At 40.9% G+C, this 27,806-nt stretch overlaps 1 protein-coding gene across 5 annotated transcripts in view; it reads right to left on the bottom strand.

The window, feature by feature from the left end:
* The window catches only part of IL1RAPL2 (interleukin 1 receptor accessory protein like 2), a 393,690-nt gene that overhangs the window by 111,173 nt on the left and 254,711 nt on the right, over window positions 1–27,806 (bottom strand). For all 5 annotated transcript variants that reach the window (XM_087749101.1, XM_087749103.1, XM_087749102.1 and 2 more), the window contains one exon: window positions 1,704–1,778. In XM_087749101.1, coding sequence (XP_087605227.1) covers window positions 1,704–1,778 — 75 coding nt within the window. The remainder of the gene's footprint in view (window positions 1–1,703; window positions 1,779–27,806) is intronic.

The following is a 27,806-nucleotide window of genomic DNA, read 5'->3' as shown; positions in this document are numbered from 1 at the left end:
AAGATTTATATTTCCCTCTAGAGATATTCCAAAATCCTATTACTGAGCCATGTCTCCAAGGAGAGGAAGGGGTTTGTTTGTTTTCATTTTTTTAATCAAACCTCTTTTTAATCAGTCAGAACAAAATGTTTTCATGCAGGAAAAAAAGAAGAAATTCAGTGCAAAAACAACGGAGTCCTGATGGAACAGGGGAACTTGGAAGAGAAAAACGAAGATGGAATAAAAATGTAGGAAACAAAGACATGCACTCTTTGAATGTCTTTATTACTCAGATGCATGCAGGGACAGTTTGCTCCCAAAGGAAATCATTAGAAAGTTGACTTTTAAGAAGCTGCACCAGGAGACTCAATTCAGCCTTTTGGACTCATCCAAACTTTGATGACTGTGTTTTGCTGTTAATTCTGCCGGGCTTTTGACTATGGCTTCAGACCAATTTTGTATTTTCCCCTTTTAGGGCAAATTTCTGCTCAGCTACAGACAAATGAGGCCCGCGGAGGGGAACCTGAACGTGCACATACGCAGAATTCATCTGGGGCTGGCTGCTTCCCAGATCCACTTCTCTCTGCCCTGTGCAAGCCCTTACAGACTCCTGAGTCAACTCAGGTATATGAGAGAAAGTTAATCTTTAAGATTAGCTAAGGTCACAAACGATTCATATTCTCACCACAGTTCAACAATTACGTTCAACAATTCAAACCCCCTTTTTAAATACTTCGTAGCATTTTAAGTGATTCACTGAAATTGTTAGGCACCTGGTTAAAGAACAAGGATGTGCCTTTGCACTCAGCTCAAGTAGGACCCTGTAGGGTTCACAAAAACAAACAGCTTTACCACAACGTTATCAGCCCACTTAAAATGTTTCATTCTGACCCTGCTTGCCTTTAAACACCATTCCACCTCTGAATCCTAGCCAACTTTGGTATAAAAGAAAGAAGAGAATCAAGTTCAAGAAGAAGGAAAATGCTTCAGCACAGAGTGAATAATCCACAACTGCAACACATCTCTTGTAATTTAAGCTCATGGCACCACAGTCCTCAACAGCAACTCCAATTCTGCCTCTCAAAATTAGAAATCTATTTTCAAGTCACTGAAAAAAAACTCTGGAACTTCAAAGCTGAGCCGTTCTTTCAGCACCAAGATGCCCCACAGTTCCCCAAAGTTAGCAGAACTCTCTAACATTAGAGTTTCTCAACATGAGAGAAAATACAGGCTGCCAGCTGAGATTCGGAGATGTGCATTCACGGAAGAATATATTACAGGAGTGAGAAAAGCATACAAGCATTTTAGTCAAAAGCCCTTTCTGGTAAGCATTCAGAACAACCTGATAATGCACTGTTTTACATTAACTTTTAAAGGAATCAGCACTTCTTTTATGAGAATATTTGTCTTAGACAGGGTGAACATCAACTGATCAATACAGCACCAATGTAGACATATATTACTCTATCAATCCTATATTAAGAAGAGCAGCAGCACTTATATTTAATACCCAATGTAACCAATTAGTACTGCCATCCCCTGATGTTACACAAGTTCATTCCCTTAAATTGCCACGGTAGTAAATTCTACAGTTATAAATGAGAAGCTGCAAATTGATTTGCATGTAATAACAGTACCGCTAAACCTTTCTTACCACTTTCAATTTTTCCCATCTGCTACCAGAGTGGAAGCTTAGGATCTATTATTCCCAGAAGGGGACTTACCCAGCTGGACATCTATAACAGTTGGCTGGTTCTCCATGGGGAACAATGGCTTTGGAGGTTTGTCTGTGAGTAAAGCTAGAAAAGAAAATGAGAAAAAGTAATGGAAAAATTGAGAGCAATGACTGCAAAAGAAAAGCTTTGTCATGTAAGCAATCAAATGTTTGTACACTTGATGGCATGTAAACATTCATTACATAATATGGCTGTTACACTGCCAGTGTGTTACCGCTTTCCCAGTGGCTGTGGTGGCCCACTGATTCAACGGAAACAAGATATTTCAAGAATTACATTTTTAATACATTACAGCAAAACAAACTCCATTTCTCACTTTTAATCTACATATAATAACTAGATCAAGCATTTTACATTCTCACCTTGCAAAGTTAACACAACTAATTTGAAATGCCAACCAAATCTATTTCAGCGTGACCAGTCCCAACATGTCTTTATGCTTGCCCAAAAGAGTATTCAGATGCTAAAAGAAAACTTGCACAGAATTTTGTCTTATGAACCCCAGCAGCTTCACACCTAGCTTACATTCCCACCCAGCCGGGTGGCACACCTGGATGTTCTTCTCAAAGCCCGGGTGGGGACCCTGCCTTCTGCTATACAGAAGTATCTCCATCTGAGAGCAGGAAACGTTACCCCAGCCTGCTCCTACCAGGTGACGGATCCAGCCACTACGACAGACAGCCACAGATCACACTGCTACCAAAAAGCACAGAGCTTAGTGCCAGGCTGTGCAAGTAGGTTTTCTAAGTTGTGGCTAGCTTGAAATAAATGACTGAGTATTCCTGGAGATGGGGAGAACTGATTTTAATCAAATACAGCATCTTGTTCCACATGAAATTAAACATTTCAAAATTACTTCCAAATTTTTCCAGTTAAAATTTATCACCTGAAATTATTTGAGCTGAATTTGTAAAATGAATTTGCATTTTTCAATAAAAGATTAAGGCAAAATTGCCCTGATCTCCTCAGAAGCCTCAGCACTTACCAATTTGATAGGAAACAAGCCTACCCAGCGGTTTGGTAGCTCAAGCTGAAAGCTGCCCGTGGCTGGGGCAGCAGGTCTCCCCAAACCATGCAGAGGGAGCTTGAGCTCTGCAAGCTCCTGGCCTATGCTCCCAGCTCAGCCTGAGCCCCTGGCGTGCTGCGAGGACATCTCTCCCCCAGTCTGCTTCAGCATGAGTCAGTGGTTCAACACAACTTCCCTAGGGCTTTAAAACAAGCTGGCTGCATGGCTGAAGCAGAGGTGCAGAAGTCACATATTTCCCTAACGCGACTCTGACACCCAGCTATCAAGGGACAGCTGCATAAAATTGGAGGTAGCTGAATTATTCTGCTACCAAAGAAAAAACAAAACCCAAAAACCAACAAAATAAAAAAACCCCAGCCCATCAACCTACAAAACATTTTTACATCCACATCTACAGAAAAATGACAAACTACATTAAAGAAATACCTGTTTGATTTTGCTTTACAGTTGACACTATTATTTTAAACCCCGTAAGAAGTGACTGAAGCACAATCCACTTCCCCAGTTCCATTTAAATGAAAATGGAGTTCCTTCCACTGATGCTACTGCCATGCTTTGCTTATCACAAAATAGACATTTCAGCAACAAGTCAGCAGCCAACATTTCAGATCAAAATCACATGTGTTTGTAAGAACTCCTTATACAGTTTACCCACAAGGACAACACGGGAATCTCCGAAGTGATTTAAACAGCATGTTATTAAGACTAAAACCACAAGCAAGGCTCAGAATGAAAGATAAATGAGGAATTCTGTTAATGAGAATTCTGCAGTTCAAAAATGCTCATCCAATGCAAAGTCACAAGACTGACCCAGAAGCAACATCAAGGCTACCTGTACAATTGCATTATTTGGGATTAGCCTGTGAGTTGAAAATTTCTGGCAGAAACAAATAATTAATTTGCTGTGCTAATGCAGCTAAGTCATCTGAATGTCATTAGAGAATAAGAAGAAAGTACTGGCAAACCTACATGAATAAGTACAGTCTAACTACTTGCTTTTTAAGGAATTTCAATCCTAACCAAAGCTGAAAACGTCTAACTAGGAGTTTTGGGCATCAAACCCAAGGGACTTTGGAACACATTCCACTAATGATTTTTTTAAGCAACATATGCTTTTAAATTACTAAAAGCTTTTGAGACACTCTTCCTCATAAAATCCCTTTGCATCCAAGGATGGATTACTATTTCTCGAGCTTCTCCACAAATCCCACCCTAATTCAAACAGTAAGTTTCTCACTTGAAGGTAACATCTGCTTCGAGCAAAGCTCATTCCCAACACTCCAGGAAAAAAGTACATTCTCTGGGAAGTCCCAATACGCTGATAGCCAGAACATCGGGTAAGGGGGAACGCGAGAGTACATTTTCAGTACTGATATTTTTCTGTTCAACATGTATAAGAGCTCTGCTTTTCTTATACTCCAATTCCTCACATGGAAAAAAAATCCCTGTTAATAAATAATAAGTTAGCAAGAAGCAAGAGCCACTAGAGTAGAATTACATTAGTTGAACTGTAACCCACTGCCAGCCATAAGAAGCACCTCTTCACAGGTACTGCTTGCCATTTTCTCTCAGCTCATCACAGAAAATTGGAGCTAGTGTTGTCTGGCCCTGGCATCTGCTGAGGGGGAACCTCATCACTCGAGTCACAACCTGACAATATTGCTTTTCTGCAATTTTGGTTTGGTTTCTTTATTGGTTTTTATACTGTCTAGGCAGGCTTCCTCAGACCGCCTGCTGGAAGGAAGCAGGAAAAGGAAGTACTACAAAGGTATTAAAAATTTAACAATGTTCTTAACCACCCCTGTGCAACTGAGGTCAGTAACTTCTTAAAAGAATGACCCAAAAATCTCTAGAAAATGCATTTCGGCCTAGGAAGTGCACAATTCAGACTTCTTTGGAAAGTAACGTGTTGGCCTGTACCTAAATGCAGGAGTAGCCCAGATGCTCAGCACAGAGAGAAGAGAATGGCTGCTGCCAGAGACATGCAGCTATTTGCTGCAGCTTCCACACAGGCCTGCTGCAAAACGTGCTGGAGGATGTAGAAAGGTCACGGTGGCTGCAAAGGGGTTTTGGGATTTAACCCCAGAACTAACAGAATCAAGCCCTTTGTCCAGACCAGGCCAGAACAAGCAACGCTCTCACTGACCCTTTACAGGACTCCAGGAGACAGTATGATGTGTTTAAAGCTCAGCACACACATAAGACCTCATAAATAAAGCAAAGACTGAAATGGAGAAAGAGATCAGCCTGAGGACACAATTCTAAACAACTTGATATACCAGGTAAATTTTGGTTTGGGTGGAAATTTTGAGGGGGGGGGTGGTGGTTAGGAAGCCCAAAGCCCCCAAAACCTTGCATCCCAGTTGAGTGTTGTCCCTTGTACTTTGTGAAGAGCCTCAACAGAGTTTCACTTTCTGGTATATTACCAACACTTTTATTCTTAGCTTTTTTGCTTAGTTTTTCAGGCTTTTGTTGCTACCTTTAGGCTTTTCTTGTATTATTATTTTTCATCTCTGGTACTAAATTGTACTCTGCATGCATTGTAGGACGTGGAAAAAACTTGCTGGGGTCGCTGCATCTGTGCTGTGCCAGTGTGCTCAGGCTTTCCTTGCTTAATGTTCTTTTCATATCTCATTCCCACCTGTACCCCTTGCAGCCCAATCTGACCAAGGCTTCCCCCTGTTTCCCTTAGCATTACTTGCAGTCCTTGGATGTTTTCTAAATGCGCTCCTGCATGTCACATTTTAAATGGTTATATTTTGCCATATTGTTCTTGGAGAGTAATCATTATAATGAACTGGCAGCCTTTCAGAGCTCTTTACATAGGAAATGAAATGTCCCAAAGTGATTTTGAGTCTAGAAGGCAATGAACTGCTGGCTCTTCAATATCAGGCGTGTTTAGAGAAAACAAAAGCCATTCTTATTTAGAAGTCAGACATCAGATCACTTATTCACCTTATGATATTCACTTTTGGTTCTTCTTAAACAGTAAGGCAGTACAAGAGATTCTCAGCTACGAGGGACTCTAATCTTTCATGATCTCTGTACTTGACAGAAACCCATAAACAATCTTTATTCAAACACCCATTCCTCTAAGAGAGGTTTCCTTAATTCTCAGAATAGTTTTATAGGTGTGCGGCACTGATTTCCAGTCTTGCTAGAAGGGGAAGCAGAACAAAAAGTTAATGCTGTTACTGTATCAACATGTCTTTAATAAAGCTAACAGTATTATGTGTTCTCATCTAACTCTTACTTCACCTCCCAGAAAACCACTTTAAATTAAAACAACTACATGCACCGCAAACACTCTTTCTATTATTAAAGGTATGGCAGTACTTCTGCAAAGAAATATGAATATACCTCATTAACTGCCACAAGGAGAGCTGGGATAGAGACATCTACTTTTTCTTTTTCTCCCCAGACCCCTTGGAACATGCCATGCCCCTGGGCTGCTCTGAGCAGCAGTACTTACATGGTAAAGCCACTAGAACAAGGATGACATTAGCTCCCCAAAGCAACAATTCCTGCGGCCACATGGATAGACCTACCTTTGCAAGATACTAGGTCTGACAAGGCAGCAGACTAAGGGATTTCTTTGCCTTTCCTTGCCATTCCAGGAGCTCATCCCATGAACAGGCTGGGACAGCTTTGGCTGCATTTGTTTATGCAAGTATCAGCTGATACAGTACACTACTGGATTAAGACTGAGGAGGGCTGACACAGGGCTTCTGTGCTTTGTCCCAGGTAACACCAGGCACACTACCTGGGGCATCGCTTGAAGTCACAGGTGCTGGATGACAAGCTGGAAAGACATTTCTTTACCCAGAGGCACCTGGCAATGCATGTGTCTCCCACAAGAGCTTGGTGGACGTGGCCAGAGGCTGTTTAGCAGCCAGACTACTAGGAGACTGCTTAAAGTGCTGTTTCCTCCAATGCTTATATTCACCCTATTAGAAAGTAATACACAAACTTTAAAACAACGATCAAGTTGCTGTGATTTCAACAACACTTATCAGGGAGGGTTTCCATAAGAGATTTAAAGGCACAGCATTGTACAAGTCAATACACAGATGTGATCCTCTGTAACTGTTCATCCAGGTGCATTTTCTTTCCCAGAACACACGATACTTTTATTCTCTCTTTTTCATAGGCACAAGGAATATGGTGTTCCAGAAGTGCCTCAGAAAAGCAGAGAAGAGACCTGCAAAAGATTTGGTCTCTCCAATTAGTTACACAGTGATCTTTAGCAGACAAAGGAGAGCGTGACTTGCTGCACAGGGCAATGTCTAGCTACCCACAGGACCAACTGAAGAAGACAACAGCCTTGAAGGAGCAGCTCCTGCTCCTAAGTGCCAGCACAGCGTAAGAGCCTAGAGGCTCATTTTTTCCCGCAACAGCCTTACTGTTTCAAAAATCTCTCATTCCATATTCAAACATATATCTGACACGCTAATGAGTGCTCCTGAAAAAGCACAAAGCAGTTGAAAACGAACAGTCTTAGGGTATCATTGCTTTGGTATAAGCAATGATAACCAGTTAGAAAAACTACCAGGCATCTCAGTAAGCACCAGTTCCTTCACAGTTTGTTATTTGACACAGCTCTATTTCCCTACACTATTTCCTACCTCCCCTCCGCAGCAGACTCACAGTACTCTCCCCACTCCAGTCAGGCTTCTTTTACAGCAACCACAGTGAGAGACAGACAGCCCAAGCTATTGCTACAACGAACACAAGTAAGATACTGCAATTTTTGAGTGGCTCAGCTAAACACAATTTCTGAATGTAATGCAGATCACCTGTGCCATGCAAAGGCATGCTCTAAGCCAACAGGCATCACCTGTGCTCCAAGGACCTGAACTGCTACCAGTGTGAAGCCAGTCAGCACCAGGGTCAGGCACTGAAATCCAGCTGCTTATGATTTGAAGGGCCTCTTTCTTATGACTCAGCACAGCTGGAGCATTTTCCAGACCAGACAACTCTTCTAAGGGAGATGAAGGCAGAAGGCTAAAAATGTTAATTCACATGTGGCTAAGAACTGGTAAAATTCTGAGGAAGGGTTTTCTTCTTCTTGCTCAGGGTGAATAATGACTTTTCCTTTTCTTGTAATAAGCACCCCAAGTATATTTGCTGTTCTATAATTTTGCTATTGATGTACCTCCTGGACATTTGTTCATGTAATTTGCAATGATGAAAGGAACAATTACCCAAATACGAAGCAGAATGCAGGGAATCTAATGAAATTGTTTCAAATCTTCTATGAGACAATTACATGCCAACCTACTTCCTTCAATCAAAGGATCTGGCATTTTCCCACCATTAATTAACACAGAGCCTCTAGTATCATTCAATCAAGAATCTGGCTAACCTTTTGACAGCAGAACCGATCTGTTTGAATAGCATCCTCTGGGGCAAATAACAGCTTGCCAAATCCTTAATCTGAAACTAGCTCATACCCGAAGTTAAGCTTTTGTTCACTCCTAGTTCAAATACACATGCTTCCAGGCATGGCTTAGATCTACTTTGGCATCTAAAAACCTTGGCAGTGATGATACTGCAACTTTCACACCGTAGACGGAGATGGAACTAACTGCATGCAAAACGCTAAATCAATATGTTAACCAGAGGGCACACGTTGCTAAGAGCAGCTCAGCATCACAACTTTTAAAAAATATGTACCTAACTCCCTTTGGCTCATCTGAAAGCCCAGCTTGTGCCAACAGATTTCTCAATAGCTGACAGTAAAACGCTTCAGGCCTGACCTGCTACTGCTTTATCTTTTATGTTGCTGCTTACACCTAAGCAAATGTGTGAGCCAATTGTGCAGATGTAAATGTGACAGCTATAGTCTTGGCTGCCAGGGACTGAACTGTGCACTTGCAGAGTTAAAAGCTTGTCTAAAGAGCCAAGGGTTCCCACCTGGACTTGTAATAAGTATACTTTGTGGCCTGAGCCTCTAACACATATTGACCAGCAAGTCCCACTATCAGATTAGAACGAACACTTTTCATTTTCTTGGCACAGCAGTAAATTTCCACACAAGGTGAAAAGCAGTGGAAAACCACATAAAGCAACTCATTCATAAAAATGCAGCTTTGTGAGGCTGTGTTTATATGGGGACACTGTTCCCTGATTAGCTGTATTGTAGTGTGTTCTCCCAGTCAGTCAAAACACACTTTTTCAGCATTCAGCTATTGTGCTGTCTTTCCTTCACCACAGTATCAAGCTGACAGAATGATTGCACCTCCATCCGTCATTTGCTGTAACAGAAATAAAGCCATTGCAACAAAATGTTGTCAAAGGATAAAAGTCTCCACCTTTGAAGACAACACTGAACACTCATTCTCAATAAAGTCAAACTCAATAAACTCAGAACTCGTGTGGAAGCCAGGAGTCATTAACCAGTGACAGAGAGTTTTTCTCTATTTATTACTATTTGAGCAGGAAATGCATCTTTTGGGACAATGCAGGGAAATGATACAGCAACTGGATGCCTCTCCCTCTGCCACCATCACCATGAATATCACTTTTTGAAAACTCTACCTAGGATCAAGAGTGCCTTAATGCACTGTTTGGTCTGCCTCTGTGGGACAATTTTCTGCAAGAAGGAGTTTAGCATTTTTATATTAGCAGTAAATAATTGGAATTCATCACATGAATTCTTTTTATGACATAGAAAGAAGGACAACACAATCACAGTTTTAAGGAAGATGTTGTGTCGATGCTGAAATGCAGCTCACAAGGGAAATGAATTTTGAGGCACTCAAATGCTCTTGGATCATTACTGGTGGTTTTGATTCTAACCCATTAAGTCCTCAATGACTTGGAACAGACCCCTGTTTGACAGGTCATACCACTGGCACCAAGAAGCAGCTGGCCATGACTGTAGCCCCCTTGACTTTGAGAGCAGTCAAAATCCTAAACAACTATCTGTGTCTGTCCTGTTCTTGCCAGATGCTCCAACAGCTTCTGCTCCAGGCATGACCTTGCAGCCCATGGTAACTGTTCAAAACTAGTAACAGCAGCTGGCAATTCCAGGTGCAAAATCATCTCTGAACAAGAAGTCTTGCTGCCAGTCTTCTCACCTAAGATGTCTTCAGCTACTGCACACAGGATGCTATCAGAGTGCACGGAGATAGCCACACTGCTTTGGCGAGAAGAGCAGGAGCATCAGGTACTAGATGAACTCTGTTGAATTCATGGAAATGTTAAGAAAAGTAGAAATGAACTAGATTTTGGTTTTGGGATCTTCTAGTTTTCAGATTTGTGCAGAACCTTCTTCCTCCTTCTTACAAGGCAATCAAGGCATGTAGGGCTGTAGAAAATGAACTGGTGAGATTCTGGTGGAACTTATGCAACAGAATATGACTTGGGCGGACTCTGGTGAAGTGGAATAGAAACAATAGCATGGATTGCACATTACTGAAGCACAGGGAGCAAAATCCCACAAGGTGCCCATCACAAAGTAATTACAACAGGGCTGAACACTTAACACTATTGCAACATACATGTTAAATGCCAGTGGCAGCTGACTGTTATGCATCTCCTGATGTGAAACATTCAGTGACACTGATGGTATGGGTAACTATCAGTGCTGTCACTAGAGTCATTGCAAGGTGAGTGCTGGAAAGGAGAAGAATTCTTTGTTAGCAGGGCTCACTGTATTGATGCTATCAAGTTTCCTTACTCCAACACACCCTGCTTTTCACTGCCTTCCTAAATTTCACAGATTGGATTAGATTATGCATGATCATTTTATTCCTTTCCTAAGGATGTGGATCATGCAGCTTTCTTTTATGAAGCAAGCATGAGTTTCCTCCGAAGTAGAGGAAAAAGTGTAATAAATTGTTACTAAGTGTAAATTACATTTCCCTGCAATATAATTCATGAAAATCTCAAATGGAGTGTGCTTTATTTAATGAACGGAGTATATTTAACACAAAGGACACATCATTTAATCTGCACTCAAAATGTTTCTCTTGGACTCTGAGCAAAACTAAGATGCTTGAAATTACCCTCTATTTCAAGGAGATCTGCAAAGAACGTTTTATGACATTTTATCTTTTGGCTTTTTTAATTCTTTTTTCTTTCTGTCTTATAAAAAAGTAAAGAAGTGGTGATGGATGAAGCCAGATCCCGTCATCTATCTTGAAGGGCCAGCTGGAGACTTTGCATGCAAATGAAAGCTATCATTCTTGTCAACCTGAAGCTAGAGTACCAAAAGCCTGCAGTCCACAACCAATTAATATTCCATGATCAATTTGACCACTTGTGCACGGTGAACGACTGCACCACAGCCCAACCCCAGCAACATGAATTATCGTGGAGTGGATTTTATGCGTTGTTTTAATAAAACTCAAAGCAATCCATTATTCTCTGAAACCAAAAACCTCATATTAAATACAGATAGTGGATCAAACGAGAATTACTGTGGACAATGAATGCCAGCTGAACTAAGTATTAAGCACTTATGGTACTATATCTAGGCAAAACAATGGCTGCTCTTTTTGGGGCTGCGAAAAGCCATCTCCAAGCTCAACAGCATCCTCCAGCCAGTGCACACCACAATCTGGCAAAGGAGGAGCCGGTGCCATTTTGCCACCTCTGGTTTGCTGTTTCAGGCAACTGCATGGCTTACCTGTGCCCTGAGATAGCCCTGAGTCAAAGCCTTTGTTACAGACCACGCATTCCTGTGCAGTTTTTCAAAGAAGAGGACAGAGCTACTGAAGATCAACATTAAAAATGTATTTCACTTGAAGTCTCAAAGGCAGTAGAAACCATCTAAAACTTGTACTTTGGACTTGAGTAGGTGTTGCACAGTGTAACAGCTCAGCCTGCTTTGATGTTCAGCAGGACCATTACAATTTCAAAGCTGCCACACCACAAACAATTTTTAGATGGAATTTCAATTGTAAGTTTTTTAGATTAATGACACTCACAAGTAAGAAACATGGAACTTCTGTTAAGTCATCTCTTGTCAATTGATTTCACTCTGTAGGGGGTTAATGAGTGGGTTTCACCCTGCCCCATCCAGCCTAACAATTCTGATGCATTCCTTGGATTAGCACCCTTGCTTCCAAAGCTTGCTACAATGATGAAAAATGTTACTATACTTGACAAGGAAAATCTTTTCATAAAATGCTTATGCAATATTTATGCAGGTTCTTTGTCTCTAATTTGCCTTCAAAAGCTGCAAAACATATTCCACCAGGTTTTGCTATTATTTTTTTCATTTTACCACTGAAGAAGTTTTGATTTGTATTATTCACTAAGCACATGTAGCATTGTTAAGAAAAAATTGGGCCGAATCATGCCATTATTGGTCAGATGAGCAGGAAAATGAATAAAAGCAGGCATAATATAGGCATGTAAAGAAATCATAGGTACACTCGCTACGGTTTATCCTGCCTCATGACTTAAGATCAAGAAAATGTAAATCTTCTGATGACAGACAATGCTTTAAGAAATGAAGGAGATAGTTATCCCATGAAATTTGTCTCCTTATTTGAGGCAAAGGATTTAAAAGAATTAACAAAAAAAGTAGCATCCACAGAAATCTCTGGCGAGACGACCCATTTTCAGAGTCAGCAGTGCTGCCTTTCACCACTTTCATCAGAGTTTATACCAGCTGACGGGAAGCAGAATAGCCCCCTGGGGATCAGCGTGGGACCTGACTCTTTCAGTATCAGCTACTAACAAACACAGGGCAGTCTTCTGATCCGAGAATTTCTTTTTCACAAAAATACACCAAACATATGCAAAACACTGCCTCAAAGAAAGATGCTATGGGAAACTTCATAGCTTTGATAAAACAAGTTCCAGATAAATGATTCACATCCTAAGTCAGTGGGCACACTCTCACTCCCATGCATCAGGTTTACAGGAGGCAACTACTCAACAATAAACACATAATATTTTAAGACTAACATATTACTCAAAAATGTTTAATGGCCAGTGGAGATGCAAAGAATGGCAAGCACACCTCCAAGAGGAATGTGACTAAAGGCTGCATAGAGAGCTAGACGTACAAGAAGCACGAGGACAACTGTCATTCCAGGGCCCACTGGTGCATCTCTGTGCAGCCCCGTTAACAAGCCCAGTGACACGCAGCAGAGTTGGGAGGAACAAATTAACTTCCCAGTGAAACAATTCAAAGACCTTGTGGCAACGCTAAAAGCCATCAAAAAGAGTGAAGACATGGCCAAAAAAGTGTCATTGGGACTATACTTGTTTTGAAGCTATGTGACCATTGCTAAGCAGGCTCCCAACACACCAAACGTTTATACCAGAGGAGCATAAACTCGACAGCAGAGTAAGCGATGGATTCTACCTGTCCCACAGGTCAGTTTGGGCACAGGTTACATTGTATGCAGCAGAAACTGCAGGAGGGCCTAGCTTCCAAATCCCCTGAAATGTGAGATTAAACAGTCCCACAGGCACTTCAAACGGCTGCAGATAAGGATTTAATCCTTCAGTATATTTCCTCCATCCTTTATTAAAAGAGGAAGATAATCTTTAAATCAAGAAAAAAATAGAAAAAAACAATGCAAAGAGCCCAAAAAAGATCAAGGAGAAAAACAGAAGAGGAGGGGAGGAACCCACCCTATTTTCATTAACAAAATGGCGCTGAGTTTCCTCTCGGCCAGGGCCACACGCACGAAGTGCGTGGGAAGGGGAACTTGCTCCCCGCAGCCTTGGTGGACAAGGCAGTCCAAGCCCTCTGTGAACAGTGCATGGAGGCGATACCGATGGGCTGCCCAAATACCCAGATACTCTGCCTGCCTCTGCCTGAACTACTTGCGCATACGCAGGCTCCTGGAGAGGGCTTTTCTGTTTTCCTGCAATTTCTCCATCTGACTGCCAGGACAGAAATCAGCACTGCTCCTACCCCCAGCCGCCGGGACACTGTTGGTGAAGCAGCTCAAAACAGAGACCACTTTCCTCAGCTTCTACATTTCTCTGCTGTTCTCCAAGGACCATTCATTATCCAGCTTTTAGGTTTTCTGCTGCTTTTTTCCAGCAGCCAGACATAAGTTTTGCACCAGGAAGGTAATTTCTGAGAAATTTTTCATGAAATTGTGTCAGCTTGTTGTAACGAACCTGCCTGACACTTCATTTTCCTGTTGAAAATGTCTTCTGTTTGTCATGTGTTGAAGCAATTTGAGATTTTGCTTTGACATTTTCAACAAGAGAACAAGACGATTCAATCTGTTCTAGGTAGTAACTGCCATTACATTTAAAAGACATCATTCAAATGAAACTCAACATAGTATTTTGACTGCCATTTTATATCTTATCTATGATTATGTAGTACTACTGCCCCAGCTCATGGAACAATGTTCAAGCAACAAAGAAAGTAATTTAAAGAAGGACCCCCCCAAATTTTCCAGTAATGCCCCCCTGAAACTTCTGATTCTTTCTGAAACAGTATTCTCAAGTGGTATTCTTAAGACATGCCTTTATGAGGGGAATTTTGAGAATTTTGGCTTTTGTTCCAATGTAAAATGAAAGCAAAATCTGAGAAAAAAACCACAAATTTCCTCCCAAATAAAAAATACAAATTTCTGACCACCATAATACTTCAGTCCCAAAGGATGGGATGACTGGCTGATGGAGAAGCTGAGCACAAACTCAGCAGTGGCAGTGCTTGTGCATTATTGTCACGCTCATCGTACGGTAGGTGTGATAGCCTGACCCAGCTGCATGGAATTGTTCTACCTACCACCTACCCCCATGTGAAAAATCTTTCTCCGTTTTGTTGTCTGCTTTAAAATGTATTATGCACCACGTTCAGTCCTCTCTAATCAACATGTACATGTCCATCAGCTCCTTCTGATGCACAATAGTTATTAATCATGTTTTATTTATTACAGAAAAAAAGATTATGTCTTGTTCATCAAGTCTTTTACTTCAATTCTAAGGTCTGTTTTCTGGAAACGTAAGGCAACATTTTAAACTGAAAGATGTGAAATGCATAGCTAAAGAGCATGACTGTTTAACAGGAGGTGAACAATATCTGGATTAATTATTACAGAACAAAGTATTTTAACAGGGTAATATGGAGATAATATAAATACAGGATTACAGGTGGGAAATACTGTCACTTTCTCTCGCAGATTTTAATTAATAATTAAAGAAAATCTTTGTGTGTCAGCACACTTGTAAAATAGGCACTATATGAAGATCTATCACTTATCTACAAACTATATGATATCATTGCTTTTTACAGAACCAGTGGATTAAATAGAGAAAGGAAGGGCTGGGGTTTGTTTGGTTGTTGTTTGGGGTTTTTTTTAGTAGTAAAAGCATAGCAGCATCGTAAAAGGGTTGGATCACAGAAGCAAAACCACAGTGCAGCAGTAATGTTAGATACACTTTTAAGGTGGAATGTCTGTCTTAATCTGTTATTATTTTCAGATTGTGTCTAAAGACTACTTTTTGTACCATGCTTTTGTTGACTATTACCCACCCAGAGATGGGTCCCTATACACGCATTACTGATATCACAAGAAAAGGGAGTATTCAAATGCAACTGCAGGATTGGGCTCCATTTCAGCTAATACACCGAAGTAAAAGTCAGAGACTTCTCCCAGCCGTTGGTATTATTCTGCAACGATGTGCTTCCTTACCAAGGTGTTGTAAAGGGATCTAATATACTGTACTGTAAATAGGCAATGTTGGCTGAACACATGGTAGCACTATTTTTTTAACTGCTTCAGAGCTGACATTTAGGAATTCTGAGTTGTGGCTGGAATGCTTCTTTTCTCCTCCTACATACTCTCAAGTTAGTATATCTCTTTCTGTTGGTAAATAAGCACCTTTGTGTTCAAAAGTAGTCTAATCTGGAGCTGCATAAAACAGTTAAATTGTCATTAACACCATATACTGATCTTGCAAGGAGTTGAAAACTCCAACGCAGTTTCATATCAAAGCAATGGAGCCTTAAGCTTTTGCATCTATGAATAATGAGCAATATTACTTCAAATGACATCTTTTGTCAGAGTTGCTTGAACTAAAGACAGAGTGAATCCATTTGTATAAATTGTGGCTTCACTGCTGAAAGATTACAAAAATATATGATGCTATCCTTAAGTCTCAAACCATTAATATAGTTAAAATATGCCATCTTTTCCCAGGAAGAACTAGCAAGTCCTTAAAACACTATCATCAATCACGACTAATTCACTAAATATACAATTCCAACAGCAATAGAAAAACAAAATACAGTATAGTATATCATCTGTCACTACACGAAACATCTCTGTTTTTCAGTGGAAACTGCAAGTCAAGATTTCGAAGGTCTGTGATGTAGATGGTTCATAACTGAATTCCTGTTCCACTGGGATTAGCCCTTTGTTTGTTTTCCATTTGTCTGATAGATCCAAAGCTAGATATTTTTATTTGGAAAAGCAAACCAACATTAATTCCCCCCCCGAAAAATATATGTGTGGATGCTATAGGTTAGCCATTGAAGTGCTTTAAAAATGATCAGCAATCAAATGGATCTTATAAAAGACATTTTGATTCTTCAAACCTATACATTAACTAATATATTAGAATTAGACAAATTTTGTACTGCCAGGCTGTCCAAAACCACTACAAGGTGTGGGCCAGGAGTCCACTATACTGTACAAAAAGATCCTGCGCCCTCGTACTATCTTGTTTGATTCAGATCACTGCCTTATCGGTTGTATTCTCATCATGTTATGTCATGGTTTGGAGCAATGAGCATTTCACTATGCAAGGCTGAAGGTCACGCTAACGAAAAGGAACACTAATGGGGTGAAAATGAATATCGTGGGGACAGTAAATCATTCTTGGAATCCTATTTAATTGATCATTTTGTAGCTGACCTTGCTTCTGCGGAAGTCAATGGCAAAGCTTCCATTTCTGTGGACATGAACAGGATTGGGTCCTTTAAAGTATGGCATGTTTTATGAATGTTGAAGGTAGCATATTTTACACTAGAATTTTCTTTATTACTTTTCAGTACAAAACTTCACCAAGACTGCCAAACTGCTGTATAAAAGCACCCCATAATACGGTACATTAATTTAATACATGATACACTTTCCTGCTAGTAATATTGAATGTTGTCACTTTCAATACACAGATGTCTAACAGAGCAAATTTTCTTCCCTCATCTTCCTTCTCAATATTTTTCTCCCAGATTTTACAAACATGTCTATCACAAACTACCATCTCTCCATCTTTGGCTGGCAGCCTGACATTTCCTTTAATAACATGTGAACTACCTCTGAGGCAATCAGAGTTCTCCCCGAGACCCAGCCCACCACAGCGCAATGCCCGCAGCACTATGACAGAGGACTTGGCAACAGGATTTGTGCTTACTTGAAATGGAAGCGAACCAACAAGGATTGTTCTGCAGCCATATTTTTTAGGTTAAAGAACCTGACTTAACAGACTCTGAAGTGAGTCATGACAGAAGAAGGCAGCTCGGGGTCAGGAGTCTCTGTGCTCGCCTTGACTGTGGTGGCTGAGGCAGGAGCTCCTTACCATGACAGAGCTGAGCTGGCCAGGGCAGGCAAACTGGCTTGGTGGGAGCTTAGGCTGCATCTGAGGAACCTTGCTCATTCTCTCTCTTTCCTCACGTTATCTTAACTCAAGAGATGTCACTGTGTCTTTTGTGCACTGATTGCCGTTAGTCATAACAAACTGGCTTTGATGAAGTGTTTTCAGAGGAGCACGTGTTTCTCTCTGGTGCTCATCTGTGCTGTGTCAGCATATTTGGAAAATCTGGATCAGGGTAAGTGGCACCCACTGGGGAATGTTCAAAACCTCCAAACCTGCACTGCTGTGGGAGCAAACAGCACAATGGAGTGTGCTCCTTCCGTGTCTCTAATGGCACGCAAGCCCCCTTCCTCCTCCTTTCCATTTCCCTCTGCCTCTTAGAAAGATGATTTACCAACACCGCACACTGAAATGTCTCCCTTGTGAAACAAGTATGCGGGCTCCTAGGTGGGAACAGGAGAGGCGTGTACAGTGCAGGTACATGGGGACTGTCAGAGATGCACTGAGATAAGCACACTGATTTGGGGATGGAGCATTTCCTTGATGGACTCTGTACAGGAAACTGAGACGTGAGGTGTGGGCTTTGACAAGATGCCCTTACAAAAGCAAGGTTTCCACCACCAATGAAGCAGTGCTTTCCTCATGCCCTAGGTAAAGGCCTAGTCTCGTATTAATCAGTGCATTTTGGACTGCTGCAGGGGGAGCACGGTTTTAAGACCAGGGAAAAACCCTCGGATCAGGAAACTTTCCAGTCTGAATCCCTCTAGTGAAGTAATTTTCATCTGCAGATGTTCCTTTCGAGAGATGAGGCTGCAGTCTCACAAGCAAGCTCATACAGGGCAAGCAGAAGCTTTGGGCTGATTATTGTCATGCTGCTATTTATCTTGATCCTTTATGGTTTTAGACTCTCTCAACTTTCTATAATGTGAATGGGATGACTCTGAGTGCTGGCACAGCAGCCTTTCACAGAGGGGAGTAAATTTGGCACCTGAATTCCAAGTTCCCAAATTTGGGGGGGTAATAGTTTGGCAGTGAGGCATCTGATTCTCAGTGTTCATTTTTGCTGGTACTCTTGGCAAGCACATTTTTTAATTCATAAATTTCATTACAAGTTTTGGATGTATTACATCCTTTCCCAGATCTCACCCCTCTCAGGTTTTAATTCCTTTTTTTTCTCACTTCTACATACTGTTTGTTCTATTTAAAATACGATAGTGAGAAGAAGCAGAAACTAGGAGATTCCAATTATATTTTTGCACTGTTTGAACACTGAGCACTTCTCAAATATTCAAGGTAGGAGCCCAGTTAATTTTTTCAGACAAATGGTTTATGAAGGAAAAGAAATGTGTTATTGGTTGTCTGAAACTGTTTGCAAATTAATGTCAAATTCAGTTTTAGATGAAAAGAAAAAAAAAAAAAAAAAAAGGGAAGAGTAATATACCCCTTCTCCCCAAATAGGAACACCTTGGTGTGACATTTTTCCTATATGAAAGTTATACATTTTTCTCCAGAAAATTAAGACAATATCTTTGAAGCATATTTAACTTCCTCCAATCTAAAACAAATGTGTTGAGGAGGTTTGTAGGCAAAAAAAAAAGAAAAAAAAAAATCACATCACTTCTTTTCCCCAAAATATTATATTTAACTACTGTACTGAGAAAATTGCCATACAGCACTTAGCAAAGGCTCATCTTCCCTTTCCAAGGCCCTTAAAACCCTACACAGCTGAATTTCAACATAATCTCCCAAATGTGTCCTATTATACCTTGCCATTAATGTGATTAATCTGAGCGTAGGGTTTCAGGATATTGAATTTCCCCTGGTTTTGCATAATTTCATATGATGCTTTCATTATTTCATTAAGCCACTGAATTGACTGAAATGACTCCTACATTTTCAACCCTCAGATTCAGGCAGATAAAACTTCCTAATTTAAACTCATGTTAGTTTTGAAAGCTTCTTTCACAGCTGCAGCAGCTACAGCCTTAACTTTTGCTTTTGTTTTTTCAAAAAACCCTGAAATTCTGGAGGAATCTGGAGAAAACCAAACTACTATCTGTATCTGCCACGTCACAGCTTTCAAAGGAAGAAGATCCCATCCCTCGCAGAACTCAGCTGTAGGTATTTCTTACGAGAGCTGTCTGTTCCTGCACAAGTAGGCTTTCTTTGGGTTGGCAGACTACGGCCTCTCAGACAATGGAAGCGCTGTTCAAGACTGAATCCTACGCTGAGATCCAAATCTATACAACAGACAAAAAAATCTGAGGTATTGCCTAAACTGAAAGAGAAGATGGAAAAAATGCAGAGAGATGCAGTTTGAGAGTTCCTTGTTCACTTACCCAAATGTGCAACCTGTTTTATACCAACATTTAAGGTAAATGGGTAAACTTTTACTCTACTATGTGTTAAAGCTATGGCCAGGGGAAGCAGGAGTAAGACAACTGCAGTAGTATTTTGAAACTGGAAGAAAGGGGAGTACTTCCTATCTTTACTTAGTGATACCACTTGACAGATAATTTCTGCTCCCAAATGCCATGGCGCAGGGTTGCTCCACACTCACACCAGCTCAAATGACATTTCAGCTGCAACTGCATCCTCCATGGACTCGGTATAGAAAATAAGCAACAAAACCAGCTTGTGAGCCAACGTCAGCCGAGACTGCCTGCCATGTAGCATTGTGCAGAGCATGGCCTCTGTGACAAAGGAGTCATTGGCACATGCTGAAGGACAAAGCTCTGGCAAGAAAGTTTCTGATGGAAGCTCCAGAAGAATGGTCTGTTTTCCTTTGGCAGCCCCTCTCCAACTAGAGCATTAGGCTTTGTCTCTGTCCTAACCCTATCCAAATCCCACACCTAGTCTTTGGTTGAGCCTTAGCTCAAAGACCTGCAGCCATTGCATATGCTTGACATTTAGCATGAGTGTAAATCACTTGTCTGTTCTGCAAAGACCTTGCTGGGCTGGACACACACTTCACATACTGCTAAAATGTGTGGGTCACCCAAGTGGTGACACTCTCTTAGTTTCCTTCAATTCTTTTGTACCTTTGAAATTTATAAATCACTGGCTTCCAAAATGTGGGCAAGTAAATGACTACTCCCAGGCTGAAATATGCGTGTACCAAATCCCAGGTCAAGCTATTGTAAGTTGCACATTTATAATAAACCCATATGCAGCAGGAGTTTGACTCTGACACTGGCATGTCATACTAGCCGTACTAGCATGACATACTAGCATGGCACGACTAAAGAAAAACAGACTTGCCATTCTCCTCTTCATTCGTGTTACTTCCCTTATGAGATCACACAAAAGGCATAAGGCCCATTTCTGTGGGGTAAAGAAGGCCATTACTTTGAACAGAACTAGACCCAACAATGCTGTACAACACTCTGTCAAAGGATCTGGGGACAGGTAGGAAATTAACCCATCCTGGCTCTGCTGTAAATCTGGGTGACAAGTAGGAACACACAAGACAGGGTCATCCGAAAAGATCCACCATTTCTCCCCAGTGTAAGCTATTACTTTCTGCTTGTTGGTTCCTTTGTGAACCAAACAGAATGAGCAGAGGCAGAATGAAACGTCAGCTTGTGTCACTCATGAGCTATGAGCATGTCATAAACCATCTGTCCCTCTCTCACATGGAACTCTAAGGTCACAAGGATGGTCCAAATCACATTCACCTTCACTAGGAAAGCTCAGCATTTTATTTCAATGTGTATGCCTGTTTCCTAAAAGGACACATCTGTGGAACCCTTTTCCACATGGGTCTTGACACAGGGATCCAAAATTCATCAGAGTGCCTGTCATCTCCAGCCTGCACTGGCTTGAATGCTTCCTGAGAAGCGGCATGCAGTCTTGGTGCCAGGCAGGTACAAGACCCGCAGAGCTGAGTGCATTTACTCTGATGAAAACTGCATAAATGGTTTCCCTACTGAGTGCTCTGGTCAGCAGCTCTCCGTAGCCATCCCAGACACTGAACTGCTGCGTGCTGGTTGAGGAATATTTTCAGTGCAATGTTCTTGACCCTGGTGTGCACTAGCTGTAATCAATGACATTGGCTTCTGTGCCTGGGGCTGCGATGCCCCAAGTGGTAAATAATGATGATGGCCAGCCTTGCAAGTGATAAGTAAATATAATCCCACAGTCAGATGAAACACTTCCAGATATCCTTTGTATGTCACGCATGCACAGAACCCAGCATGCCCTTAACATCCCAAGCCTGGGCTTTGGATCTAGTGGATCTTAATTTGGAAGCCCAGTGCTTCTTGTTGAATAGCATGGTAGGATGCTTGGCTCCTAAAGAATCCAAGTTGGCTGGTTTGTATCATGTACTTCCATTCTCAGTTCATTACAATGACTTCTGCTGTGAATTTTCCTCCTGCTGCTGCTTTTTCTTTACAAACAAGGCCTCCTATTCTTCCACTTCCCAGTTAGCCTGAGACAACAGTTCATTCTCAGTCTCATCAGTGCACACTGCCCACTAGTCAAGATCTTGCCCAACATTAAGCCCACCCCTCCAAGTCTCTATAGCACTTTTAATTAAAGTGTTACTACACAACTGAAAATTAGCACGTTTTCTAGCTATTCAAAAAACAGTGAAAATCAGCACATCGCTAACTGCTAGGGAAGGCTTGCTAAAAGGTTTCCCCAGTGCCTATTATTGCTGCCTCAATGATCACTGATTCTTTGAAAAAATCATTAGATATACACAAAGTCAACAGTCTGTTAGCACAGCAGAGTCAAAGAGCCGCAGCTGGCAAACACCAGTTACTTTGCACTCCTATACTAACAACATTCCTCTTGTGTAAATGATCCACAATGAAGTCATGTCACACGCCTCTATTCTCGCTTCCTGAATGCAGACAAATCAAACAAATACAACTTAGGACACAATTGCCAGCTTCGTAGGTCAAAATCCTGACCCTCAAATGAGATGAACTTGGGCTGAATCGAGTGGTCGAGATGGTACTTTTGAGCTATTTCAAATGAGAATGACAGTTTTATATGTGAGCATTTGGGGTACCTGCCTGTAGTTACAATCCTTTAATAAAATATATATAAAGCCGAACAACCTGTAAATGTCTTCTTTAAAATGAATCGTTTTGAAAATTGAATAAAATTAATACCATTGAATAGCAGAATGGGCAAAGATATCACCATTGTCTGACGTTATTTTTAGTAATATTAAATATGACATAATAATAATAATATCAAACTCAAACCATTTAACTCTGCAGTGAGGGTGATCTCAAGACCTAACGTATGGTCTTGGTGTTTTTGTTCTCCTCATGATTTTTTGTTTAAAAGGAAGGAAAGGCAATTTGGAAAATCTGCAATGTGTTTTTCCAAACAAAATGGTTTATCTAAGCCAGAAAATACATTACATTAACAGCTACCTTCTCCTCTGTAAGAGTGGATAATCTCAGGTACAGTGATGCTGCCTCACAAAAGACTTTTACGTTAATGTAAGGCAATATCACCACCACCCAACAGCAGGAATAGGAAGAGGTGTAGTGCCTGACAACGAATGTTTATCCTCTTATAACCAAATTTAATTTACTGATCCAATAGTCATCTTTTGGTTGGAAATCCTCCTGTATTCAAATTTCTGATTCTCCAGGACAGCAGCTTTGTAGACCTTGCTCTCAGTAAAAGAATATAAATAACTCTGGGCACAGTTAAGTCACACAAGCCCCGATGACCTGCTGTTCTGACAATGCTCATACAGCAGATGGAGGTTTCTGTCTTTTAACATAGCCTCATCAGATACCTGTGTGCAAGATCCAACATTTTCCCAAAATATACCATTATTCAACCAATTTACAAGAAAAACATAGCTTTCTATCAACTGGTCTTCCAGCCAGCATAGTAAAAAGCCAACACGCTCATACTATCTCCATGTAAGTGCACATTGCAGATGCCACACCTTGCTGGAGCTCAGGGGCTGGCACGGGCTGATGCTTATCCTCCCCTTCCAGCCAGGAGAGGCCAGGGGATGGAGACAGCACTGTCACCGTCACATGGACACTTCGCTCCAGTGTCAGCAGCTCCCTACTGCGTCCTGTACGAACCTGTCAGGCTTCACTTGGCACCTTCTACCTTCTGTTTTGTCTTTTTCAGCGACCCTCAGTGAGCCCTTCTATGTGAAAGCACCACAATACACCATCAGAAAGGCACCTTCCCAGTACTTTTATTGGTAAAGAGATTAAACTCTCTCAATATAAAGCCCTTCAACAGGCTTTTATCGGCAGCCTCTTCCTGCCAACAACTGCCCTGGTCACGCATCAAGGAACCACTGTGGCTCCATCAGCACAGCACCACAACCTGCTCTCACCCCTGGGCCCCTGGAGGTGCTTCGGGTTTTCGGGATATACTTTGTAGGTGTGCCTGGCTCCCCGTCTTGCTGGGCACATCACTTTGTACTTGCCAGTGTTAAAATATATTCTGGTTTAATATATCCAGCTTGACAACTGATCCGGATAATGCTCTGAATTTTTAATAAGGTGAGGCCTGTTTTGATCAATAGGTGTCTTCTAAGAAAACAGGATCATAAATAAAACAAATTTAATTTTTAATAATAGAATTAACGTCTAATGAAAACCCTAGCAAGGCAGGAGGAAAGCTATTATTATAACCCTTATTTTAACGTCTTTCGTGTCTTGGGAACTTTTAACAAATAATTCTTGCCTGTAAAACAAATCCACTGCTTGCCCTTCGATTTTCACATGGCTTAACCTCCACTATTTTGGGAGGGTGTTAGAAAGACCCTGTAGTACCTTTGGAAAGCTGACACTACATTTAATATTATTTACTTAGGCACACAATGCCCTGACCCACTTGCAGATCCCCACTAAGGAAAGGGCTCCCCATACAGAGGCACACAATGGGAACATTTGTAAGGAAGGACTACGGCAACAAAATCCTATTTGGAAAGTCATCTTCACCTAAAAGAACAATGTTTCAGCTAAAGGACATTATTGGCACGGGAACAAGTGGCTATAACTGACCATGAATTCATTTAAGCTATGAAGAGGTATTTTAACCACCAGAAAAGCGAGTGTTTAGAATAGGCTTTGAGTAAAGAAAGCAGGGGAAAAAAACCTCAATTTCATTTAAAACAAGACCAACTAGCTTATAATGTGAAATATTTGATGTGGTTATAGAGGAAACGACTGAAACAGATGACCTGGGAAGTCTCTGCCAAATGCTGTTCTTATTTATATCAATAAAGAGAAAAGAGTCTTGCTGTAGGAAAAGAAGGAATTTGCAAACACTGGAAAGCAGCATTTCATACCTTTACCATGTTGCCATTTCAAAGCAGACAAAACTTCTTGCTAAGTGGCAGAATCCCTTTTTCCATTAAAATGCTAATAGAAAGGTTAACTTCAGCTTAAAACCATTGCAAAAAAAAAGCAGCATAAGCAAAACAGTTTAGCTTGAGGTTATACTTTGGAAAAAAACCCCAAGTTTAAGCTAAATGGGATTTCCACTGAGAAAGAAAACTCACTCAAACAGGGAAGAAAAAAAAACAACCAAAACCAAACAAAAAGCAAAGTGGGGAGCAATTCTAATACCTGCATTTGCTTATGTGACACAGCCATGGACTAACATTTTCTTTTAAGAAACACAAATTCTGTGGCAAAAACTAATGCCTCCTGCATGTAAGCGTATCACATGGTAGCCTTGCCTTTTGGATACTGTAAAATTTACTAAAATTGTCGCTCACCTATCCCTGTGCTATAAAGAGAGCACTGCACAGTCCCTGTGCTGATTTACATGGGCACACAGAGAAGGAGTCCTTAAGGTCTGTGCAGGCATCAGCAGCACAAGGGTTTGCAGAAGCTTTTTACATGTTCTGCAGTATTTCAGAGATAAGGATCAAACCCCACAAGGATATGCCTGTGTGGGTGACGAATGCAAATCCGCATTCACTCTTTCGTCTGAGAACTGGGGCTCTCTCATTTCATGCTTGATTATGCTGATGTTTGTTCACTGGTATATGGGGCACATGCAGGCAAGTGAACATTTTGACTTAGCCAAAATACAGTCGGGACTACCAAATGCCCTCGTCCTTCACTGGTGCAGATACAGACTTAGAAGCTCCTTTCATACAGATAGCTTCATCCATGTTGAGCATATGCCCTTTCTTGTGCTTTTGACAAAGAACATGGCATGCAGTATAATGAGCGTCAGGCCATGGAACTGGGAATTCCTAATTATACAGTGCACATGAGCTGCTGCAATATGCCAAATTAACTGAAAATTTCAGACCTGAATACAGTCAAGGGACAGAAGAATGTAAAGGTGAAAGAAGGAAATATCTTAGCCCCAACAAATTTCCTCTGTGCAGCCCTGAACTGCGCACCCATGCTGGTCAGTAGGCAGTGGTTTCCATTTTCATTTCATGAGAAATTGCATCAAAGCTATGTGAAAACTTGTTTTTTAAGCAAAGCCCAGCCAGCAGCCTCCAACATTTTTAGATTTACACAAAATCTGAAACCTGCTTGTAATGTGGCCCAAGTTCATTTCCATTTTACATTGAGGTCCTTTTTAGAATCTATCTCTTATTCTGAGACTAACAAAATGAGTGGAGAAAGGATTTCTTCTGAGGACTGTACTCAGTATTTTCACTGTTTTCTGCATCTTTGCAAGAACGGAGATGTCTGCATTCACTGGTGTTAATTCTAGTCTGAGGAATCCAAATGGTAAAAGTTGTCTCAAGCTGGAAGACAGGATGCATTGATCTACAGCAGAGTTCTATGAGCCTGAACCATAAGGAAGTTTTTACTTCAAGGATCTACCACAAAAGTGAGTGAGATAACCATGACACGTTCAAATCTTAGAAAGCAAACAACTGAGTCCAGCGCTGAGCAAATATTTTCTATAGCACGAGGAGTGTCCTTGTAAAGATGCAACACATCTCCTTGAGTTCAAAGTATTCCACATGCAGCAGAGAGGAAAATCACCATATTGTCAATATGAAGGCTACAAAAACTGAAAAACTAAAGTGCATGTCCTGCTTTTCTTCCCATTTTTGTGCAACTGCTATGTGAAAGGCTGTCTCTTCATCTTACTTTCTCACAGTTCCTCGCTGTCATCCTGAGACTCCACACACACAAGCACTCAGGAGGGAGGCATTCTCTCAAGCCATTTAAAATGGTGAGGTTGAGGTGCACACCGCAGTATGACAGCTAACCTCCCTGCAGACCAATGGAGAATGCAGCTACGTAAGGCAGACTAAAACTATCCCATGAAAACAGAGTTTGAGGAGTAGAGCCCACCCTTTCTAGCGGGCTCTTAGGCACACCTAAAAGCACGTAACACTGTGTTATAGCATGATGTGCAACATAGTTTGTAGTTGGCTCAGATGCTCTTCAAACCCACAGATGCGAGATGTTACTTACTGAACTGAGGAAACTCACATTGTTCAAATGTTTATATTTTAACATGAATTCCCTCATTGGCTGTGTTTTAGAATGATGGAATAGATGGCAGATTGAAGAAACGTAATATCCAGTAACTGCCCTATTAGCTGTGATAGTGTGCAACTTCATGCCAATTTATGCAGTGACCTTTCCAATGGTAGGTGTAAATATAATATTACAAACCAGCATAAGACTAAAAATAGCCAGAAGGTGTCATTCTGCTATCTCCAGCCATCTCTCACAGACACAGGACAAAACTCAGAATGAAGAAACCTCACAATTGCAGAAGTGCCTTCCATAACTGTTGCCTCCTTTAGTGAAACTAGATAAATAAATCCCTCTTTAAATATGTTTGACTGAAATTCTAAGAGACTACCCTGCATACTACTGTTAAACAATAACTTCCAAAAGATGATTAATGTGTTATCCAGCCAAACTTGGACTTATAATCCTTTTGGGTTTGTTTTGAAGGTTCACACAAAGCCTGTCTATTTCCATGAACTTTTTAATATATCATGATTGTCTGCAGGAGAGCTGCAGCTGTAAATTTCATAAAATAGTTTCTCAGAGTCCGGAATCAAGACATGAATGTAACAGACAATGTTTTTGATTTTCTGCAATATTTTGGGTACAGGGTCTTTCATACATTTTAAAATCTAATATTTCAAAATGTCATTTGCTTGCCTGAGGACAGCACAGAGAATGACGTTATTGACTCTCAAGCAAACTGTGCATTTGGATGTTATTCCTATTAGAAAGATTTTTACATTAATCTGCAACTTTTTCAAAGGATCCCACTATAAACAACCAACAAGATGTATAAATTTCTAAGAACAAGGTACATTAAAATTAATTGTACAACTGTTGGTCACAATTCTAACTGCCAAATAACTGGGCATCTCAGTACACCGAGTATTATGAAAAATTAAATGAGACTGATGTGATCACAGATTTCAGGCACACAGACCCCTGCCAAATCTTCATATATGGTAGAGTTCTCCTCATGCTTCAGGGACCTTTAATGCTTGAAAGGGTCTCAGGAGTAGAACTAATGACAGACAGAGAAATAGAAGCAGCTAGACATATCATCATTGTTACATTTTACTGAGAGCT

Source organism: Nipponia nippon, unplaced genomic scaffold (assembly GCF_047370975.1).
Source record: "Nipponia nippon isolate SJK-2023a ecotype South Korea unplaced genomic scaffold, ASM4737097v1 scaffold_12, whole genome shotgun sequence".
Taxonomy (NCBI): domain Eukaryota; kingdom Metazoa; phylum Chordata; class Aves; order Pelecaniformes; family Threskiornithidae; genus Nipponia; species Nipponia nippon.
This window is presented reverse-complemented; position numbering and strand designations above follow the sequence as displayed.